The 21584-nt window shown below is 40.3% G+C and overlaps 2 protein-coding genes and 1 long non-coding RNA gene across 6 annotated transcripts in view; 1 reads left to right on the forward strand and 2 right to left on the reverse strand.

Moving 5' to 3' along the window:
• Window positions 1-6803, reverse strand: part of ZNF529 (zinc finger protein 529) — a 198529-nt gene extending 191726 nt beyond the window's left edge. The window contains exon 1 of one of the 4 annotated variants that reach the window (XR_010382404.1): window positions 6403-6803. Coding sequence is in view for 1 of the 4 variants with exons in the window: in XM_064489584.1 (XP_064345654.1) it covers window positions 6403-6448 (46 nt within the window). In the remaining 3 variants the exon portion in view is untranslated. The remainder of the gene's footprint in view (window positions 1-6402) is intronic. The other 3 variants (XR_010382403.1, XR_010382402.1, XM_064489584.1) reach the window with 3 other exon arrangements.
• Window positions 6804-11326: 4523 nt separating this feature from the next.
• On the reverse strand, window positions 11327-13836 carry LOC135322115 (uncharacterized). Its single transcript, XR_010382423.1, has 2 exons — window positions 11611-13836; window positions 11327-11524 (listed from the first exon to the last, which is right to left on the reverse strand). It is a non-coding gene; the product is annotated as an uncharacterized LOC135322115 (long non-coding RNA).
• Window positions 13837-15053: 1217 nt separating this feature from the next.
• LOC135322102 (ankyrin repeat domain-containing protein 7-like) lies at window positions 15054-20476 on the forward strand. Its single transcript, XM_064489648.1, has 5 exons — window positions 15054-15246; window positions 15922-16036; window positions 16199-16372; window positions 18893-18999; window positions 20301-20476. The coding sequence occupies exons 1-5, from the start codon at window positions 15056-15058 to the stop codon at window positions 20440-20442; spliced, it is 729 nt and encodes a 242-aa protein (XP_064345718.1). The 5' UTR covers window positions 15054-15055; the 3' UTR covers window positions 20443-20476.
• The last annotated feature ends 1108 nt before the right edge of the window (window positions 20477-21584 follow it).

Genomic DNA, 21584 nt, shown 5'->3' on the forward strand with positions numbered 1-21584 from the left:
CTAAAGAATCTTTTTAGATATTTTTTTCTAACTGCCTCCCCTCTGTGAAATTTTAATACCATTATCTATTTATAGTCTGTTGCCCTTTGGAGGGCCACAAACCATTGTAATATCTAAGGTTTTCTTTTTTTCATTTTCCCTGGAACCAATTTTGCTCCCTTAGGAGCAATATCACCCCCACTGAGAATGCATGAAGTACATGAAGCAAAGCTGACAGACCTGAAAGAAGCAATATAATTACAGCTTAAGATATAAATACCTCTCCCTCAGAAATGGAGAGAACAAAGGGAAAGAAAATCAGTAAGACCATGGAAGGCTTGAAAACACAATCAATTTTATCTAGTTCATCTTTATAGAATATTTTACATGAAACATTCACCATGATAGACCCTATTTACTGGGCCATAAAACAAGCATCAACAAATTAAGAAGAACTGAAATCATAGCGTATGGTCTCTGACCACAGTAGAATTAACTTAGAAATCAAAAACATATCTCTAAATTCCCCAAATATTTGGAAATTCATCACATTTCCAAATAATCAATGAATCAAGGCAAAAATCCTAAGGTAAATTGGAAGATATTTTGAACTGAATGTTACTTAAGACAACATGTCAAAATGTGTGGAATGCAACTAAAGCACCGTTAAATTTTATCCCTTTAAATCAGGGCCTAAAACAATGATCTAAGCTGTCACCCTAAATAACTCAAAAGAGGAAAGTGAATTAAACTCAAAAGTTTGTAAAAGGAAAAAATTAAGACTAAAGCAGAAATCTGTGTAATACATAACAGGAAAAATAGAGAAAATGAGTGAAGCCAAATGCTGATGTATTAAAATAATAAAATTAATAAACTATAGCTATATATACTAATTTCAAAAATGGAAGACACAAATTGCACCAATATAAAAAATTAAAAAGAGGCTCCATCACTACAAATTCCACAGACATTAAAAGGACAATTAGAGAACATACAATTTTATGCCAACCAATACAGTAGGAGAGAACACGTCCCAACTCCTAAGACCAGCATTATCCACAATCAAAGGCACTATGAGAACAGAAAACTACACACTAACATCCTTCATGAAGCTAGATATAAAATCCTTCATAAAATATTACAAAACTTAATCTAGCAATATTTTGAAAAGATGATACCTCAAGACCAAAAAGAGTTTATCCCAGGAAAGCAAAGTTGATTTGGTATTCAAAAGTCAGGCTGTATAATTTATGTGAAAAGGTGTCTAAAATCAAGGATGTAAGCTACTACTTAAAGTATGAGGGGAAAAAACACATAATCATCTCAGTAAATGGGAAAATAATTAAATTCAATGCCTATGATAAATCTGTTTATTAGCAATCCAGGGAATTTCCTCAACTTCAGGAAGAGTATCTTTGAAAAACTTACAGCTACCATCACCTTCAATGGTGAAAACCTGAATGCTTTTTACTCTAAGATCAAAAACAAAGAAAGGATGCCCCCATCACCACTTCTGTTTATCACTGCACAGGACACAAGCCAGAACAATAAGGCAAGAAAAAGAAGTTAAAAGGCTACAGATTAGAAAGAGAACTATCTTCATTTGTAGGTGACATGACTATGTACATAGTAAATCCTAAAGAATCTAAAACAAAAACCGTTAATTTAACAAGTTCACTGGGTACTTGTATTAGCTCAAATTTGGGGAAATTTTGGTCTATACTTCTACAGCTATTTTTTTTCTCTACTCTCAGTTATATTTTAAATCCTATCCTCTAGTTCACTAAGGATTTTCAATTCTTTTAGTTGGGGTAATTTCTGTTAACCTGACTTCCAGTTTATTGGTTTTTATTCCCTTATGTTCATTTGCTGTTAAACCTATCCAGTGCATTTTATATTTCATATACGGGGCTTTTTCAGTTTGCATTTCCTTATCTTTCCTGAATACTCTGTCCCTTCACCCATATTTCCACCTTTTCTTGTAGATTTGTAAAACTATGTATCATCATTATTGTAAATTTCTTATCTTCTAATTTCAACATAGGGGACATGTATCAGTCTGTTTCTGTTGACTAGTTTTTATCTTCCTTATTGGTTACATTTTCCTATTTCTTCTCAGGAAAATTTAATATAATATGTTATCAAGATGCTGGATCCTTTTTCTTCCTCTGAAGTTTGCTGAGTTTTAATCTAGTGTAGGTGGTTAAGTTACTGAGGGTCATGTCGATTCCTCTGTCAGGTTGCCTTTAAGTTGTTTAGATTATTTCTACTTCGTTCTCAGCTTTGCCTTAAGTTATATGGAGTTGCTCTAAGCCTTGGGATGCAGCCTTTACCCCTAATACATGGCCATTCTAGGGTTTACAACAGGAAGACCAAAGTTTTAACCAGGTTCTTCTAACGTGGCACAGGACTGGAATTTAAAACTGTTTTTCCAGAGCCAAGTAGTTGCTGAAATCTTTGCTCAGTTCTTTCAGTGTTCCAGCTTTCTTTTCCTTTTGTGCTCCTTGCAGTCTTACCCTGCAAAAATGTAGTAAGCCAAGGTTTTGAGCAGGGGTTTATGCTAACATCAGGGCTCTTCTATGCTTCCTTCATTCTTGGATTTTTCCTGAATTTACAGCAGTCTGGTATCCCTGAACTCTGTCTCTGATTCTTCCGTGCAGGGTAACTCCTGCTTTCTCCTTGAGATCTGTCCCCTTGTGCTGCATGAACTACCAGAGCACACAGTGGAAAGCTTGGATTAATGTAGATCTCACTGCAGTATGGTTTCTTTCTTTCAAAGGTTTATTCATTACAGTTTCTGCCTGCTTTTGATCATCCATTAGTGCCTTCAAACCACTTTATAATTGGTCCATAGTTATCATTGTTATCAGCTGGAAGGTTATTTTGATACCAACTTCTTTGCCATTACCAGGAAAAAAATAAGAAAGAATATATGTATGTATACGTATAACTAGAACATTATGCTGTACACCAGAAATGGATAAAACATTGTAAGCTGACTATACTTAAAGAAAAAAAATGTTTTAAATCATTTGAGTTTTAACAGACTCCAAAGTAATCCACTGGAAAAGAAAAATCTTCAGTAAATTATACTGGGACAAGCAGATATTCTTCTAAACAATTAATAAATCACAACCCCTACCCACATAACCCCCAAAATAATTTTAGATGGCTCATGGGCCTAAGCATAAAAGCTAAAGCTTCACCAAAATAAAAAATCTTCATTCAAAAATGTTAAAAAACAAACAAACAAACAAAAAACTCCATTGGCAAAAATCCCCATTAAAACAATGAATATGGAAAAAAAAAAAAAGACTCTGAATAGGGAAGCCATGGTAGAGGAAAAGGGGAATATTCACAAAATATAGCTTATAAAACACTCAATTCCAGAATATATAAATAAATATAAATAGTTTTTTGACCAAAAAACAAACAAAAAACCCCAAAACAAAAAAATGGGGAAAGATTTGAACATGCTGCAAAAGAAGATACACAAATGGCCAATTAGCACATGAAGAAGTGTTTAACCCCCAAAAGTCATCAAAGAAATGCAAAGTGAAAGCAAAGTGAGGTACCACTGCACACCCAGCAGGCTGACTGACATTAGGATACTGGCAACACCACATGTCAGTAGAGATGTGGAATAATTAGAAATGTCAAATGTTGCTGGTCGAAGTACAAAAATGGTATAATCACTTTGGAAAATCTAACAGTTTCACTTACTACAACCTATTATGATGCAAACGAAGAAACAAGCCATAGTATATTCATGCAACAGAATTATTTCCAATAGATCTATGAGGAAAGTTTCCAGTGAAGAGCTAACATAAAAATAGAAACAGAAGGGAAAAAAAAACTTAAGACACTTAAGACATACCATTATGAAGCAATGCCACAAGAATTTTAAAAAACAGCAAATAAGAAAAAGCATTTATAAACTAAAAATAAGATAGCTGAACCAAATATTCAAAAGATTTGGAAGATAAAGGAAATATCCCACAAACTTATTTTTTTAAAAAAGTGAAAGTAAAATGGAAAAGAATATCTGATAATCAATTTACTACCATATGACCAACAAGATTCTCAGGAAAGTAGAAATCCTAAATAGTAAAAAAAAAAAAAAAAAAAAAAAAAAAAAAAAAAAATTCCTAGAATGGAAAAAAATGCAACTTTGTGTTAAAAAGGTGCAGAAGGCCTAGCACAATGAATCAAAAAATTACATAACAGGGCACAACTCTTTCAAATTTTAAAACGCCAAGGATAAATGAAAGATTCTAAAATCTACTAGAAAGACTAAGAAAAAAGTCGCAAAATACTGGTGTTAACAACAATATTACAAGCTGGAGGACAACGACAACATCTTCAAAATTCTGAAAGAAACATTTTCCCAACTCAGAATTCTGTATCTAGCCCAATTATAAATCAAAAGGGAAGACAGACCAAAACATTTTCAGTATTTTAAACTGCAGAAAAATGATCACTTTGGAAAACTTTGCAGGAAATGTCTGAAGCATGTGCTTCATCAAAGAGTAAAGCAAGAAAAACATAAGTTCTAATAAAACAGAAAAGGAAGGCAAATTCCTAGAATGATAGCAAGGACATGTCCAGAACAGCGGTGCACCAGGCACGGAGAGGGACACAGGTCCAACTTGGAGCAGGATGGAACACTGACCGGGCAGAGAGGTGTGTGGACAAACATGCAGGAGAGCTTCTGTATAGCATGAAATGACTTAACCAAACATACAAAGAAAACTAAGGCAATAAAATATTAGTTACTCTAGGGGAAAAAAGGTGTAGGAAAAAGGGGAACACTGTAGCACAGCAGTAACTAAACTTTATAGTGACAATAATGAAAAGACAGAGTGTGGATTAAGCCAAAATACTATATAGGGGTGATAAGGGAAAAGCGCCAAAGTATTTTCTGTTCTGCTATAATAAATAATTAGTACACCTGAAATAAATAAAATATTCTATGTTGATTTTTACCATTTTTTTAAAAAGACAAATTATACTGTTTAAAATTTCCATATATGCACATTATCCAGAAATATCAAAGTAAACTACTAGGGAAAAAAGGGTAAGGCATTAAAGGCATTTGACTAATATACATCATTTTCAGACTTTAACATTATATAACTTTTTTAAAAGAATGTCTGTGTTACTTCAACATAAAATTTTTATGTTGAGAAACAAAACAAAAAATTGGAAGTTTTTGTATTGGGGCTACAACAAGTAGTAAGACAAAGTTCATGCCTCAGTGAGTTTCGATTGAAAGAAGAAGACAAGTAAACAAATAAGCTTATATGATGACAGGGATAACTGTTACTCAGAAAAATGGTAAAGACAGAGACTGAGTGTCGGGGTGGTAAGAGTGGTCAGGGAAGGAAGGCAGGCAATGTATATGTGTATGTATCTATCTTTAGTAACCTTGAAAAAAGGCTATTTTAGTATTCTTATCAATCTACGGCACAAGTGAGCTAAAGCCATTTCATTCTCTTCATGACTTATTAAGTCCAGGAAAAAAAACCACACCATATTAGCAGTAACAAATTGGCCATAAAAGACTGCCTTTTTTTAGGCCTGGGCATTAAATGCAAAATGAAACTAGTTGAGTTTTTAAATTGGCTTCAACTACTGAGAAAACATTCTGTTAAAAGAATGCCTAAAACTTTACCTATTGCTGGCCCTTTGTGTGTGGGTCAATTTTCTCTCTTCAGAAGGCATCACATCTGAGTCACTCTGACTCACAACAGGTTTTACAACTTCTCGGCCCTTTGGACTTGCAAGTTTTAGTTGTCTCAGAACCACTTCTAGACTAGTTACGGACAAGCAACATAGTACATGGAACCAAAAGCATTCAGTTTTCCAGCACTGAAGAGAGGAATAATCGGTTTGCAATGAAGATTTCCAGGAAACCCGTGAATCTCTACAGGACAACATATTCCCGAGTCCTGGTGAGCAGGCGAAACAAGAGAACGTGAAGGCGCACGGGCTTAAAGAGCAGGGCAGAAAACAAAGCAGCACTAGTTTTAAAAAGTTGATAGGTTTGGAGGCAGACACTTATCCTCAGGCAGGACACTTAGGATGCTTAACGAGAGACGAAAAAGGCCCTGCACATGCCTCCAGGTAGCATTAGGTGCTTTCCGCTTTCCTTCCCTAAAATCCCCAAATTCTTGGTTTGGCTCTTGGGAGACCAAATGCCCCTTTTCTGACTCTCCATTTCTCCCCGTCATCACGTCTCTCCAGCATCTACTCCCAGCATTAAATACTGAGTTTTTACCCTACCCTCTTGACTAACTCACTGACTTCTCTGCGTCTCAGAACGCAAGTGTCCTCAGAGAGCCCTGCCTCCCGAGCTGTCCCCTTCGGCGGCCAGACCCACTTCCTCCAGTGCCAGCCGTTGGGCAGCTCCATCCTTCTTACCTTGGTTACAGAAGAGGCTCCACGGTTTGGCGAAGATCAGCCCCATCACGAGCACCTGGGCGGGCCTCGGGGTCCCTCAGCAGCAGGTGCCTCTGCGCGGGGCCCGCACCGCGGCGCTGGCCACAGGGATCCGAGGAGAAGCCGACTGGGACCGCGCGGGGAGGGCACTGGCTGGCCGGGAAGCCGCGACCCGCCACCCTGCTACCCGTCAGGAGGCGCCGCGCCGACTCGCTGCCCGAGAGTCCTTCGTTCGAGCCCACTGAGCCCAACGCCGACCCGCAGTCCCCTTAGTCTGAACCCACCCACCCACCGGAGCCTCAGCCAGTCCCAAGCCCGCCTCCGCCCCGCCTCCCCCGCTTATCCCGGAAGGACGGGGCCGGACGTCGGCGGGCTGATGTCGCCCCCCCGCCTCCGACGCGGCGTTTCCTCGGTTTCACTTTCTGCGGGCGGGCTCCCCGCCTCCGGGTGGCGGGACGGCGGGGGGGGCGGGGTGCGCTTGCGAGTCGCGGAGTTTGCCTGGGTGAGCCCTTCTTCTCTCATCGCTGTTCCGAAGTCCTTTCGCTTTCTTGAGTCGCTGCTGGCTGGCAGGTGCGTCCCTGGCCCCTCAGCCTGGGGGCAAAGTGCAGTTTCTCTGGCTCAGCCGCCGCCGTTTGCCACCTTTCTGCTGCACAGGAAGGAGTGTTTCAGCTGTTACCCGGTTCAGGCTGGGAGGCAGGCCTGGGGTTTGCCGTGATTTTTAATTTTGAATAGGGTTGATTGGGATAGGATCCATGGAATGCCAGCAGCCACAGAGTTCATGTTTGTGAATAACCTACAGTCCCCCAGTTTTACTAAGTATTTGGTATTTTTCAGGATCCCAAATCCACAAAATAAAACTTACTTTCTCAAGTGTTGAAAGGAAGTAATTTCCTTTAATTAAAGGGGAATCCTAGGAACAGCTGTCTCCTGTTCAACATAATGGGAAGAAAATCTACAAGTGCAGTACTTGGAACAAGGAACTATTGTAAACTTACTTACCCAAGTACTTGGGGGGACTGGCTGCAGCTGGAATTGAATTCAGTTTATTACTCATTTAACTAAGAGGTGTGTGTTAAATATACATGCCAATTCGCTGCTAAATGGTTTCAGTTCCATTTTCCTTTGCGTGGTTAGGTTCTACTCTCTTTATCGCCCTTCATTTAGCTTATCATCATCATCACTTCTTACTTTTGGGGATTTTTTTCCACACTTCTGTTTTGGATTAGCAATGCATTTCAAAAAATAAACTTTTTGTGCTTTATCAAGTGTGTGTTTCTTTTATGTTGTAGTTTGTCATAATGGATTCAGAGTATTAATTCCCAAATGGCCAGAAACAAATGTCTCAAGGTCTTTTCAGAAATAAATAGGAAATACCATTTTAATTACTCTGAGCTTCTGGAGAAGAAGGAAATAAAGGAAGTAAATAACTGCCTTGCAATATAGGAAAGTACTTCGCAAATATCTCAATTTGGGGAGGTGGTGTGGCAAGATAGCATTTAGAGAGAATGTTTTACCTGAACTACAGCTTCTGCAGTGCCTGCAGGTTGGAGGGGGCTGATATATTATTTCTGTTTTCTGTGTAACTGGGAACTGTTGCCCTAAATTACTTTCCAAAGGTTATAGATTTTAGTCAAATCCTCACGGAGAGGATTAGATGGATAGGAAACCAGTCACAGAATCTGTAATAAAATTTTTTTAGCCAAGGTCCCTCTTTCTGAGAGTATCTACAACATGAGTATTATCTAAGAAGTCATAAAATTCAGTATCTGCTAAATGGCCTCACATTTCAAATGTCCAAACATTATTTTATTTTAATAATGAGCCAAGTGGTACCACTCCAATAATGGACTTGAAGTAGGTTTAAAAAAAAAACTTTTATGAATCTTAGTAAAGATGTAAAACTCAAGGAAAATTGAAAGTATGTTGGATTAAATTTCTTGATACTGGAATAACACTGGAAAATTTAAGTGACCTCTTGCCTTTTTGATAATCCTGCAGACAACTATAATATTTTCTTGAAGTATAGGACTCCATGCAAGGCCCTTCCTTTACTTAAGAAACTTTAATTGCTATTTCTGACTTCTTTCCAGACATCTCTATGTGGATGCCCAGTTCACAGTCAAATGATAACTATCTGAACGTGAGCTTAGTGATGTTTACTCCTGTTAAATCAAGATTTATTGAAATCTTCCTTTATATCATGTTCTTTGCAAGACAAAGTGAGTGAAAAATGAATTAGCCATACACTTATCTTCCAAGTGACTTTCAGTCCACTAGGGATGGGTAGGAGGGACAGAAAGCATGTTTTTTTTTTAAAAAAATCACATTGTGTGGTAAGGGCTAGAATGGAAACTTTTGCACGTAATTCTTTTTCTAAATGTTCATAGCATCTTATCTTTTCCTCTCTCATGGCATTATTACTTTTACCATTTAATACAGTCATTTGTCACTTCTATGACTTCAGATTTTTTTGAGGGGTGAGACATGGATATTATGTTGTGTGCTTTAACACAATTTTTTGAGCAGTTTTAGGATTACTGCAAAACTGGGGGGAAGGGACAGAGATATTTGGTGTGCTCCTTCCTCCCCCTCCCCCACAGCTTCCCTTATTGGTAACATTCCCCCAGCAGAAGGCTGCATTTGTTACCATTGCTGCACCTGCATCCAAACATCACAATCACACCAAGTCTGCAGTTTGCATTAGGAATCGTTCTTGGTGTTGTACTGTCTTTGAGTTTGGACAAATATATAATGACATGTATCTACCATTAGAATATCATAGGATATTTTTACTGCCCAGAAAATCCTCTGTTCTCTGCTTAGTCATTCCCATCCCCCCCCGTAATATCTTTTTAAAAGCTCTCCAACACATTTAGCTGAGTGCCTTGCATGGGAAAGTAACAGTAAAAAACAACAGCAGTAACACCTTTAGCAACAAAAGTCACTTAAATGTTGCTAACTATGTGTTAGTCTCTCTTCTAGGGTTTTGTCCCTGTTACTTCATTTAATCCAAACAACAACTCTGTGAATCGGGCACTAACATTATCCCCTTTCAAGTGATGAAAAGACTCAGGCACAAGTTAAGTGGAATAACTTGCTCAAACTCACCTAGCTCCTAGTGCAGAGTCCACAGCTGGACAGCAGGTAGTCAGTAAACACTCACTGAAGAGATAATAAATTAATATTAGGTAGCTGTTTAAAGAAAAACTTAAACACAGAAGTCTTGGAAATTCTACATCTGATACTAATGCATTTTCCTTTGGTGTTGGGACTGCATCATTTGTGGAGACTGTAACAAACTACCTCTGCATTAAAGGATTTTATTTATGTCTGGTGGGGAGCTCCTCAGTAGTGTCTCTGCCCTAAGACACGAAAGATCAACACATTTTACCCCTAGCAGTTCTTTGGTTTTGTTGTCCTGTTTTTCAGATCAGATTGTCGTCAAAGGATGGATGCTTCATTGCCATGCTGTACTTCTTGTGTTTTACATGGAAACTTCCCCACTGCTCTGAATATAAACCAGTGTTACCGGCAGCACATAACAACTGACTTTACAAATTAATGGAACGCACCAAACTGGAAGTCATTTGGAAACCTGGACCCTGTTGGCCTTCTTAGTCTTTTACCTTCAGGCCCTAAGATAATCATAGCCTGTTGGAGTTAGAAGGGGCTTTGGATCATGTGATCCAACCATCTCCTTTTCCAGACAGCAGGCTCCAGTTCAAAGCAGCTCTGACCCACCTGAGGCCACACTATAAATTAAGGGAGGACAGAAATGAGGACAATCCCGTTTAGAGATGAGATGGTCATGCATGAAACAACCGGAGACATGTTTTGAGGACAGCATGAGCTGTTACCATGAAAAAAATTAGCCATTCTCTGTATTCAACTACTCGATGGGGGCTGGGGAGGACAACACAGGGCACAGGGTACTATGTACCAGGCAGACTGATGGGATCCACACCAGTGACAGAAGCTAGATTTTGTGGGATCGCAGAGGAATAAGCGGTGCACTCTGGCTGTTGTGTTCAGGGAAGCTGCCGTTTATTCATCTGATCTGTCATTTTTATCTAGCATATGCTCTGAGCATTACTCTGTATGCTGGAGAATTGGTGAACATGCTTTGTCCTCATGGGATTTATATCCTTATTGAGATACACTGGTCTTCATTTATTTCTGTATCATTAACAATGAAAATACAGAGACTTGGCAGGGAGTGCGGTTTGGCATCTGCTCGAAATGGAATGGTTTTTAATAGCTTTGAAGTCAATACATTGTTTTCAAAGCACTTTATTCCCCTTCTTTCATTCTTCCTACCCCTCCCCCCAGCTCTTTCTTACTGGACATACTGAGCTGTACTCGGCTCGTAGATAATTCACAAAATATCAATGTTGATATCATTTCCATTCTGTTTACTAAATCAGTGCATGGTGAAACCATTTTTTTCTGTACCTTAATAGGAGAATCAGAATGCTCTACAATGCTGTATAATGGCTTAGAAAGTTGGAATCAGAATGTGTAGGGGGATTTTTTTCAAGGAGGCTGTAGACTCTCACGTTCATTACATTTCTTAATTCTAATGGGAAGGAAGGAGGAAAGAAAAAGGAGACTTTTAGTTATTTGCTTTCTTAATGTGGTTTCTTTGACAGAATAACGCTTCTATATAAGCTCAAAACAAGCCCAGAGGAGGGGTGAAATTAGAAAACAGATATTTAGGATTTTAGGTCAATACCATATGTATCACGTGAGGCTGCACACATTTTAAAAATTTACTGAGATTTTTAAAGGATTTTCCTAAGTCCATTAACTGTTTTATTATATTGTCCGTTTTCCAAAAATTAAGAATAAAGCAACATTTCCTGTCAGTGAGGAGACTGAACAGAGTGGACGCACTTGAGGCTATGCCTAACTCCTTAAGACATTTAATTTTAAGCTTAAATCCTAATAAGCAACATCTGAGGATTTTTTTTAACCTCCCTCCATGTTTGCTGGGATGGCCATGGCCAGTTTGCCCACCGATCTGTTCCCAGCCTCTCTCTTGCTTGGCAGAGGTGTCAGCATTCTCAGGCTGATTTTCCCAGGTGATGTTGGCTTCCAGCTGTGCCTGGCAAATGGAGGTTGGGTGGGTAGTTAGAGGGCAGTGGGAAGGAAAAGCCAGGGTCCCCCCACCTGCTCTCTCCCCTTTCCCACCGTGATCCACCCCTGCTGGCTGCTCTGTCCCCACAGGGGTCCGCTTTGTGCCTGGCAGGCTCACTGTTGCTTTAGCTGCTGCTGGGTGGCTGGCATCCCTGGGCTCTGATAACATCACTTCCCTCTGCTCACATGCAGGAGTGGGAGGGGCTGTTTCTGTGCTAACGTCTGCGTTACTTCCTCTTCCCCGGTTTGACTGCTGCAACCTTCCAAGTGCCACTGTAACCAATGTTATTAAATCAATTCTGTTTCAAATATTTGGAGTGGTGTCTGTCTTCCTGAATGGTCTTGCCAGTAGTATGATGATGACTTTCAGAGTTTTCTTTATTCTAGCAAAGAAGCAGAATCCCTTTCTTTGGGGCGTACCAACTGGAATGGGGTGAAGAGTTTTCCTCCAAATTCATGTCTACCTGGAATCTCAGTATGTGACCGCACTTGGAAATAGGATCTTTGCAGGTGTTAGTAATTACTGAGGTCATACTGAAATAGAGGGAGGTCCCCAGTCCAGTGACTGGTGTCCTTCTAAGAAGGCTGTGTTACTACGGAGGATGGGTTGAAGCTGAGTTTGGATTTAAGTTACACAGTCTGTCTCTGGCTCATCTTTGTTTCAAGGGTATGGCTCTCCCAGACATCTGGTTTACAGCCTGGTGAGTCCTCTTTTTCTTTGGAATGAAATACTGTTGTGACTCTAGTTCTGTGCTTCAGAGCCAAATCTCCAGGCTCACACCCTGTATATTTTCAAAATTTGACGAATACTGAAAGAAAAACTTCACAGTGTGCTTAAAGCAACTTTTTGTTTCTCTAAGCATTGAGAAACTGAGAATTTCTGTCTGCTTTTAGGAGGTTTTGACCTGTCTTCTTTTACCTTTACAGCCCCAGAAAACAGGAAGTAACCTGTTGACTAGATGAACTGTTGTTTTGGTTCTCTCAAGTTCCCTATTTGCTACCCTGTTTCTTCTAAGGGTAGTCAAAGCTTTTTCACTTTACATTTTCCCCTTAAAGGCTCTGTGCTAAGGCAGACTTCAAGTCTGGACAAATTAGATCTTGAGTCTACAACAGAAATTTGAAGGCTTTTCTTTACCTCAGTCCACATCATTCGCCATTCAAAAGAATGTGTACAGACCTTTTACACTGAGGAGGTAGAGGACTGTGTGGATGGTGATAAAAGAAACGGTGTTATTTTTTTTCCCCTTGAATTTGTTTTCAAATCCCCTTTTGTGGTAGTTCACACATTTCCATTGTGCAGATGATGTTGGCAGGGATGACAGATTTTTAACACTGAAATGGTGTGAAATTATTTCTGATAAAACCTGGAAAACAAATCTTTCCAGCACAGCCACTTGCCGAGTGTGAAGGTTTCAAGTCCTTGAAGCTGTACCTTCTTGATACCTCCTTGTACTTTAATACATTGCATTGGAACCGTCTACTTAGGGTTCTCAGTCCAGAGAAAAAATAAAACTTCCTCAAGGACAATAACCATTCCTTTTCACCTTTTATCCCCAGTACCTAAACACAGCTGTCATGTCGTCAGCACTCAAGAGATGTACAGAGATTTACCTTGATGAGAAAGAAGCAAAAGTTGTTGTTTTGGGATCCGTTAGCTAAAGATTTTTAACAGTTTAGGTCCTGTGGCTCTTCCGTATGAAGAGCAAAATATAAAAAGAAGAGAGTTTAAAAATTTATTCACCTCCCCAAGCCCGCATCATCTCTCCAAAGCCACATCTCCCCAAGTCCATGTCATCTCCACAAGTCACCATCATCTTCCCGAGCAGGCGTCATCTTTCTGAGCCCACAGCTCACCAAGCCCACATCATCTCCAAAAGCCCACGTCTCCCCAAGCTCACATCATGTCCCCAAGCCCACATAATGTCCACGAGGCCATGTCATCTCCCTGAGACCGTGTCACCTCCCCTGGCCAGAGACATCTCTCTGAGCCCACAACTCCCCGAGTCCACATCATCTCCCCTAGCCCGGTCATGTACCTGAGCCTACATGTCCCCAAGCCAACATCATATCCCAAGCCCGCATCATCTATCCAAGCCCACATCTCCCGAAGGCCACAGCATCTCCCCAAGCCTGCATCAACTCCCCGAGCCCATGTGTCATGGGTGTTTTGTCTGTGTGTGTGAATGTCCTCTGAGATCACAGGACTCCTCAGGAAAGTGTGAATTTCCTCACTCGAGTATATTTAGAAAAAACACTCTTTTCAAAGGGTGCTGTACTGGATTACCTCCAAAGGTCTCTTTATGTACTCTGATTATGAAATTTAAAATGATATGGAGTCATCAATAATTGCTTATGATAATTGAATGATCCCCTCCTGCCCGCCACTGTAGGTGTGGGCACAGAAGTGCCCCTGAGAGAGTCAGCTTTAAAACATTTGCCAGGTCCTGTCCACTCAAGACCAGCTCCCAGGAGTATCAGCCACTCAGGAGGAGCTGGTGCACCCCTGCAGCTTTGATCCCAGCAGGGTCAGAAACCATAATTACCCAGCTGAGGGAGGAAGGACAGAGCTAGGCAGGAAGAAGAGGCCTGCCTTGCCTTCCACCCCTCCTGCAAGCGGTCAGCCAGCAGCGTGGTCTCGCTGAGTCACTGACGTGGTGCTTTTGTATTTACATGGTTAAAAAGTCCTCAAATGTTGTACCATGCTCCTAAATAAATCTTGGATTAATTAAAGATTTAATTGGTGGAAATAAAAGCGAAAAATAAAATAAAAGTGAAGAAAGCATGTAACATAAGGCTGAGACACAGAGCAGGGGCAGCAGACATGCAGAAACACATTTTCATTTCATCTTGAGAGCGTGTGTTGGTTTCTCATGTTTGTACTTAATGATGCATATTGCCACAGTCTCTGAAACCATGAAAACAGCTTCCTGCTGTTTGCATCTGCTAAAGTCCCTGGAGATTGGCTGGGGCCCAGAGGGATGCGGAAAGGAATACAGTGAGCGATAAGGAGATGGAGAGGTTTTTGGTGGGGAGCTCTCTGGGGAACGAGGCCTTCAGCATCCTGTAGTGCCACCCTACTCTAACCACTGTCACATACAAACACGGCTTTCTCAGGGGCAAGCCTCACTTCTGGAAATGTCCTGAAACACTCAGCCACCTAGCACTGACATCTGAAAGGAATCTAAAATGGCCCACAAGCCATTGCAGAGATTTGAAATGGCTTAGGCTCCCACGTGCACACGGGGCACACTGGGCCTCCGGGCCTCCGTGCCCACGTGCAGGGTCACTGGCTCTGGAGGGACAGTTGAGGGGCAGTTGAGGGTCAGGTCTGTTGCTAGGCTACGAGTGTTCCGGACCAAACATTCCAAGCCTCTGAGCTTCGCAGCCAAGGTGTGGCAGCGCGATCTCTGTGGCTTTTCCATAGCGCTAGCGCTGAGATTGGGAGGTGGCAAGAGGCCAAGCGGGAAGGGCGTGGTGTCGGAAGGTAAAAGGCAGGATCATGAAGAAAGTGATTAAGTTCACGAGCTGGGTGGGCCTCAGGAATCTTGAGAGACCTGAGCCTTCGTACATCACCGATAAGCGTGAGCTACCAAAGCTCCACAGAGCTGCATGTTCAGGCTATGATGAAACATTGCGGAAGTTGCTGTCACGTAAGAAAAATGCCGTAGACAGCAGAGACAAGAATGGCAGGTAACAGTGGCAGGACGAGGGGGCGGACCTGGGAGGAGCTGCCAACTATGGTTGTAAGACATGAATTTTAAATTGCCTTCCCATGTCAGAGATGTTGAAGTGTGAGAAAATGAACATGTTAGAATCATTGAAGTACAGGGTTGTCTCTCATCCTTGCAGCAGCAAAGCAGATATACTCTCATTTTACTTAATTGAAATGTTGTCTTTGTAAAATAGTAATGGTAACAATTATAATATTACCTAACAATGATTGAGCTGTTATGTTGGGCAAGAAACTGCCAGACACTCTGCATAGCTTTTCATTTAAGCTTCACAGTGGCGTCCTGTAAGATAACTACCACTTCATGCCCATCTTGTTGATGAGGACACGGAGGCACAGACAGGCTAAGTGAGAGCTAATGAGTGACAGTGTTAACGTAGGAGTCAGACCCAAGTTGAGCTGAATCTCAACGGCATGCCCTTTCTATTCAAACAGGTTGTTCTTCCATTAAAGTGGTGAGTAATAAGAGCTAATAAATATTGTTCTTTCTCCATAGGAAGAACTAAGATAAGAAGACTAAATGCTAGTTTTAAAGGGGTAGGAATAGCATGCTGTTGAATGTTTCCAATTACATGAATAATTGTATCTTTGAACTAGTGTGCTCTATTCCCTAAAAAGTTCTCTCATGTTCGCAGGACTCCGCTACACTTGGCCTGCATCAGCGGCTGTCCAGGAGTGGTGGCTCTCCTTATCCAGTTCAACTGTGATCTGAATGCTCGTGACAAGGAAAGGACGACAGCTCTCATCAGGGTATGTAGCTGCCAACAGTGTCCACGTGAGATGGATTCGATTTAATTACTTAGAATAAAAATTAACTTATCTATTTTAAACATAAGAAACTGATGGAACTTGGGGAATGTTAACTTGGAATGCCTGGCACTTACAGTCTGTTTCTTGGCATGATACCAACAGGCTGTACAATCCCTGAACAGGGGATGTGCCGGTATCCTGCTGGAACACGGTGCTAACCCAAATCTTGAGGACGGCGGTCAAAACACTGCTCTCCATTATGCCATCTTGGAAGAGAGTGTGTCAATTGCAACACAGCTGCTCCGCCATCATGCAAATATCGAGGCGATAAACAAGGTATAGCTCAACTAACTTTATTTACAAGATATTTGAAATACAGGTTCTTTTCTAGCTACAAGTGTTTTATTTATAGTAATATGTATACTGAATGCAATACATCAGGCCCTGTTATCATGGAAACCACTCCAAAGCCAAGGCCAGGGGCTAGAGGTAGTGCCCACAGAAAGGGCAGATCTCTGTCTCCCAGCCACACTTCTACCCCAGAAGGAAAAATCTTCCCCTTAGGAAGTGTCTGGGAGTGGGTTGCAGGCTCAGCGCCTACAGAAGATGAAGGCTTGCGGTGAGTGGAGTGATGTGAAGGCCTGGCTGCCTTCAGGGGCAGGTGTGCCACAGGGGATGGGTGGGAGGAGGAAGGAACACAGTACCCAGTAGGGGGAGCTGGGTGACTGCACCTGGGCAGGGGAGGCAGCAAGCCACAGGCCCTGAGCACCCCAGGATCCCAGGTCCTAGAATTTGGGCAAGTGAGTTCAGGTCATGTTTGATATCCGGCAGGGTCATTCGCTTGTGCTGGTGGCCACATGGCCCTCCATGTACACCTTGGGGTCTTCCATGCTTATATATTTCATATTCTTTTCCTTTATGGTTTGCTACAGGATCTTGAGAATAGTTCCCTGTAGTATATACAGTAGGACCTTGTTGTTCATCTATTTTATATATAGTAGTTTGTATCTGCTAGTCCAAAACTTCTAATTTATTCCTCCACCACCCCCTTCCCCCTTTGGTAACCGTCAGTTTGTTTTCTATGTCTGTGAGTCAACTTCGGTTTTGTAAATAAGTTCATTTGTATCGTATTTTAGAGTCCACATATCAAGTGATACCCTATGGGATTTGCCTTCCACTTTCTGACTGACCTCACTCAGTATGAGAATCTCTAGGTCCTTCCATGTTGCTGCAAATGGCATTGTTTCATTCTTTTTTATGGATGAGTCGTATTCAATTATATATAAATACACCATGCAAGATGGCAGTTTTAAACATCAAAACCCATGACATTAGTAACAAATTGGAATTGTTTTAATAATTTAGTTCTGGCCAGCTTCTGAACTAATTATCCATTTGATTAAAAATCAGGCAGAATTAGATACAGGTAGATTGTAGTTTTAGTAGGCAATGGAAAAAATCTTGAAGGGGGTATTTTAAGCTTTTTAAAATGTATTTATTTTACAATATCTTATGTTTTTAATTGAGGTATAGTCGATGTACTATATTATATGTTACAGGTATACAGTTTTGTGATTCACAAATTTAACTATATGCTCCACTTATAGGTATTATAAACTATTGGCTCTATTCCCCATGATGTACAATACATCCTTGTAGCTTATTTTATGCCTGATTGTTTATGCCTTTTAATCCTTAATCTTAATTATACATTTCATTAACAATCAGGGAGAATTTGACACAGATAAATTGTAGTTTTAGTAGCATTGGAAAAATTCTTAAACTGGGTATTATGAGTCTTAATCTCAATTTTTATTACATCTTGGGGCCCAGTGTTTTTGTGTGTAAGACATATGATACTAAAGAAAGGCAAGGTTTTACATACAAATACTTGATTTATACCGAACTGTTGGAAACACAACAAACATAAAAACACAAGTGGGCTATAGACTAAACATGGCCCTGGATATGTTCAGTTTGTCCCCACACATTGAGTCAACATTGAAAATTTAGCAGACTCGTGCAGAAATCTGCATTTCAGAACTTCTCCTGAAGAATCAAATCTGGTCCCCCTTGAGCCGAGGCTATTAGCAGACTGCCCTGCAGAGGTGGTCCCTTCTCAGTGGGACATGTGTTCTCCGGTTTGCTGTCCTCACCTGGGACCTTCACTTACTCAGGTCACCTACATTGCTTCTGTAAACATTTGAATTTACAATTCCTGTTGTATAATATATTTTGATAAATATTTCAAGATTTTAAAGACACTCTATATTAATTTATAGTCTATTTCATATTTTATAATAATCCCTTAAGAGTGGGATGGGATTTTTCAAATTAGAATTTATAAGTTGGTTTAAGGAAACCTTTTTCTTTACATGCAAATAATCATATTCCCATTGGAATGTCTGCAAGCTTTATGAGATTAGTCATAGCTATAATTGGATAGGCTATGCATGTTGCAGACAATATGGTATCTTTCTACTCAGCATGGCTCCTTAAAAATGTTTGACTCAGTAGCTAAATGGTTCTCTCTGGAGCAGTGTTTAGAGGGTCAGAAGTAGTCGTTGAGCAGTAAGGTAACTACAGTATGCCTGATAGACACTGCGATAGAAGCAAAGGTTCTTGGAACCAGTGAATGTCTTAAGTGAGTTTCAGAGAATGACTTTACAGGTAAACTTTCAAAGAGATCAAGGAGGAGCCTTTTAAAGGGAAGGAGCATAGAGGGGCAAAGAGGAAGGGGCTGCTTGTTATTTACTTTATAGTATATGTTTAAGTTCAGAGACTTAAGTTTTTAAATTCAGTTTTGAAAATTATATGTAATTTTGTACATTATCAACTGTTTTTGCTGTTTTACAGAGTAATTTGACACCATTTTTACTCGCTGTCAAGGAGAACAAAAAGGAAATGGTCAGATTTTTGATAGAGAACGGGGCAAATGTACATGCAGTCGACAACGTGCAAAGGTACAGTAGTTGGTTCTCTCTGTTTTTTTTTAAACCTTAATGATGTTCTAGAGTAATAACAGCCAATCAGAAAGATTAACTTAAGAAGAAGAGGATTAACTTAGAATCAACACATCATCAGTTAGGTAGAAGAGCAAATATTCTGCGTGGGTGTCACAAAGAACAGTATGCAGCAGGATTCATCTTCCTTTGTAATAGTGACTGATGTCATTTGCAACCTGATTTTCTTGGTCATGTGATCTTACAACAGTTCAGGGATTTCATTTTACTTTTATTAGTACGGACTTTAATTTTAATTTTGCTTATGAGACAGTGTAGAATTTCTTCATTCTTTTATAATTTTTTAACCACTTCCTGGCATATATTTTTGTCTTAAAAGATACATATTAAATAAAAAGGAGTTTGTTTTGTCTTTTGGATGACTCTGCTTTAAATTACTTTCTTTGAAGGATACGGATGTTATTAGGTTATCACTAAGTGAGTATCACTCAGTGAGTAACTATTACCAGATACTGTGGGTTCATCAGTTTTTATCCTTTTTCATTTCTAGTACATTTTAATGTTCTTATTTTTAATTGATAATGGTAGGAGGAAGAAAAATAGCTCTAATTATTGAATAAACATTCCCTTTAAAGAAGACAAGTTATTGGTGGGTGATAAAGAGGAAAGAGCCGGGGTTTAGAGTCAGACGAGTTTGAATTCCCAGCTCTCCTGCTGGTCAGGTGTGTTGCCTGGGGGACATGACTTATCAACAAATATGTATCCTGACACGTAAAGGAGGGTCGTCGTACATCCTTCCAGGGCGGCTGTGCCTGAGAAAGACCATACGTAGACTATTCAGGTTAGTGCCGGGCACGTGCTTCTCAGCGTGTTAACTGCAGCCGTGACTAGTTTTACTGCCATTTTTATTCATATTACTGTTTTCAGCCTGCAGACAGCTTCTCCTTACGTGACCTCTAGCTGATTTTAAAGTACTATATTTCAGACTAGGGAAGAAATGGGGAATCCTTTGTTTAAATCTTTACCTACTTCAGACAAGTGACCTCAGCATCCTTTCCTGTCCATCAGAGGACTTTAAATTAGCAACTTCTACTGTGTGCTACCCAAGTAGGACAGGAGGCTTCTTTTTTATCCCTCCATTTTGGCCTTGGAGGTAATTTGCAGAGATGAGCACTTGAGCATATAAATGGTCAGTTCTCCAGGGGTGGGCAGGATATTAACTTGGTAAAATAGATCAAGTTAACTGTTTAAGTGAAGCTAACTAAGTTCCTAAGGGTGAAGTTCTCTCTTTTTTCTTTTAGATCAGCACTCATCCTTGCTGTATTTCATGACTCCCCGGACATAGTCAAGTTACTTCTTCAGGAAGGTGTTAGTCCCTATTCTCAAGATTCACGCGGATGGTCTGCTGAACAATATGCTTATTCTAATGGGTTTGAACAGTAAGTGTTTACATTAAAATGCCAAGTATCTCTTAACTGAGGTTGGAAATGACCAACTGTTACTTGTTATGTGACAGGTGAGAGTTCGTAGTTGGGAGCAGGCACTTTGGGGATGGCAGTGAGACACTCCAAATCATCAGCTGGAAACCAGCAAAAGGCCAGACTAGTGAGATGGAGCAGTGGGCACAGGGTTCTTTATCTCAGGCTTTGTAAGACCTTTATCCTTAGGGATCCTATTGTTCTCCATTTCATTCCAGTGTAACCCCTGTGCATGGAGGTACAAATAATGTCACATATCTGATTTTTCTAACTAATTCTTTAGGTCTTGAAATGTTTAGTTGAGCAGAAAATCCTGTATGTTCCTTTGGGGACTTTCTTCTATAATCTTCCTTTTGAATTTTCCAAGAGCCTGAGGGATTCCCTAAGATCACAGTGACAGTCCTCTCCCACAAGACATTGGGGCAGGGCGAGGGCATTCTAATCATTCTCTTGTTTCCCTTGATTCTGTTGCTGCAGTGTTGGTACTAAAACTGGTTTTAACAGGATCTCCTTGGCAGCTGAGTCTGGGGTCTGGACGTTGCTCTCTAAAGACCTTTACTAAAATTTTAAAAGAAGAAAAGGAAAAAGAAACTGGTCCTGCAGTCTGGTCATGATTGACCTCTGCTCCCGGGATGCCTGTGCTGATTCAGTTTCCGTGGTCTTCATGGTGATCGACACGTAAACCAGCGTGACAGCTTGTTTAGTTCTCATACATATGCTTGTATGAGGTCATATATTTATAAATAAGTTTAGCTACAAATTATATAGTAGCTGAGGTGCCCTGAAGTATAAACCACGAAGAACAGCTAATCACCATAATTTGTAACGTTGTCCTGAAAACTGCCACATTTAAATATTACACCTGTGAAAAAAACACACAGTGGGTTTTATTTGGGATTCTCAAATAGTTCCAGCATTAAAGTTCAAGAACAAATTTTTCCATTCTTCCACGCTTTCTCTGAGCATCTGGGGGGGTACATTATCTCATTAAATCTTCATAATACTCTTATGAGTATTAATAACCAACTGCCTAAGAAGACAGTAAGATCCCAGTTGTATAAAGGAAGACTTTGGGCTGAAGAGAAGCAGCTTTTCCAGGAACAAATA

This window comes from Camelus dromedarius, chromosome 9 (genome assembly GCF_036321535.1).
Source record: "Camelus dromedarius isolate mCamDro1 chromosome 9, mCamDro1.pat, whole genome shotgun sequence".
Lineage (NCBI taxonomy): Eukaryota > Metazoa > Chordata > Mammalia > Artiodactyla > Camelidae > Camelus > Camelus dromedarius.

Bases quoted from the DNA above. Each gene is read 5' to 3' on its own strand.
- LOC135322102 (XM_064489648.1), top strand. From the start codon at position 15,056: ATGAAGAAAGTGATTAAGTTCACGAGCTGGGTGGGCCTCAGGAATCTT. The intron at 16,373-18,892 runs GTATAGCTCAAC...GCTGTTTTACAG, and splicing joins ATATCGAGGCGATAAACAAG to AGTAATTTGACACCATTTTT. The intron at 19,000-20,300 runs GTACAGTAGTTG...TTTTTCTTTTAG, and splicing joins GCAGTCGACAACGTGCAAAG to ATCAGCACTCATCCTTGCTG.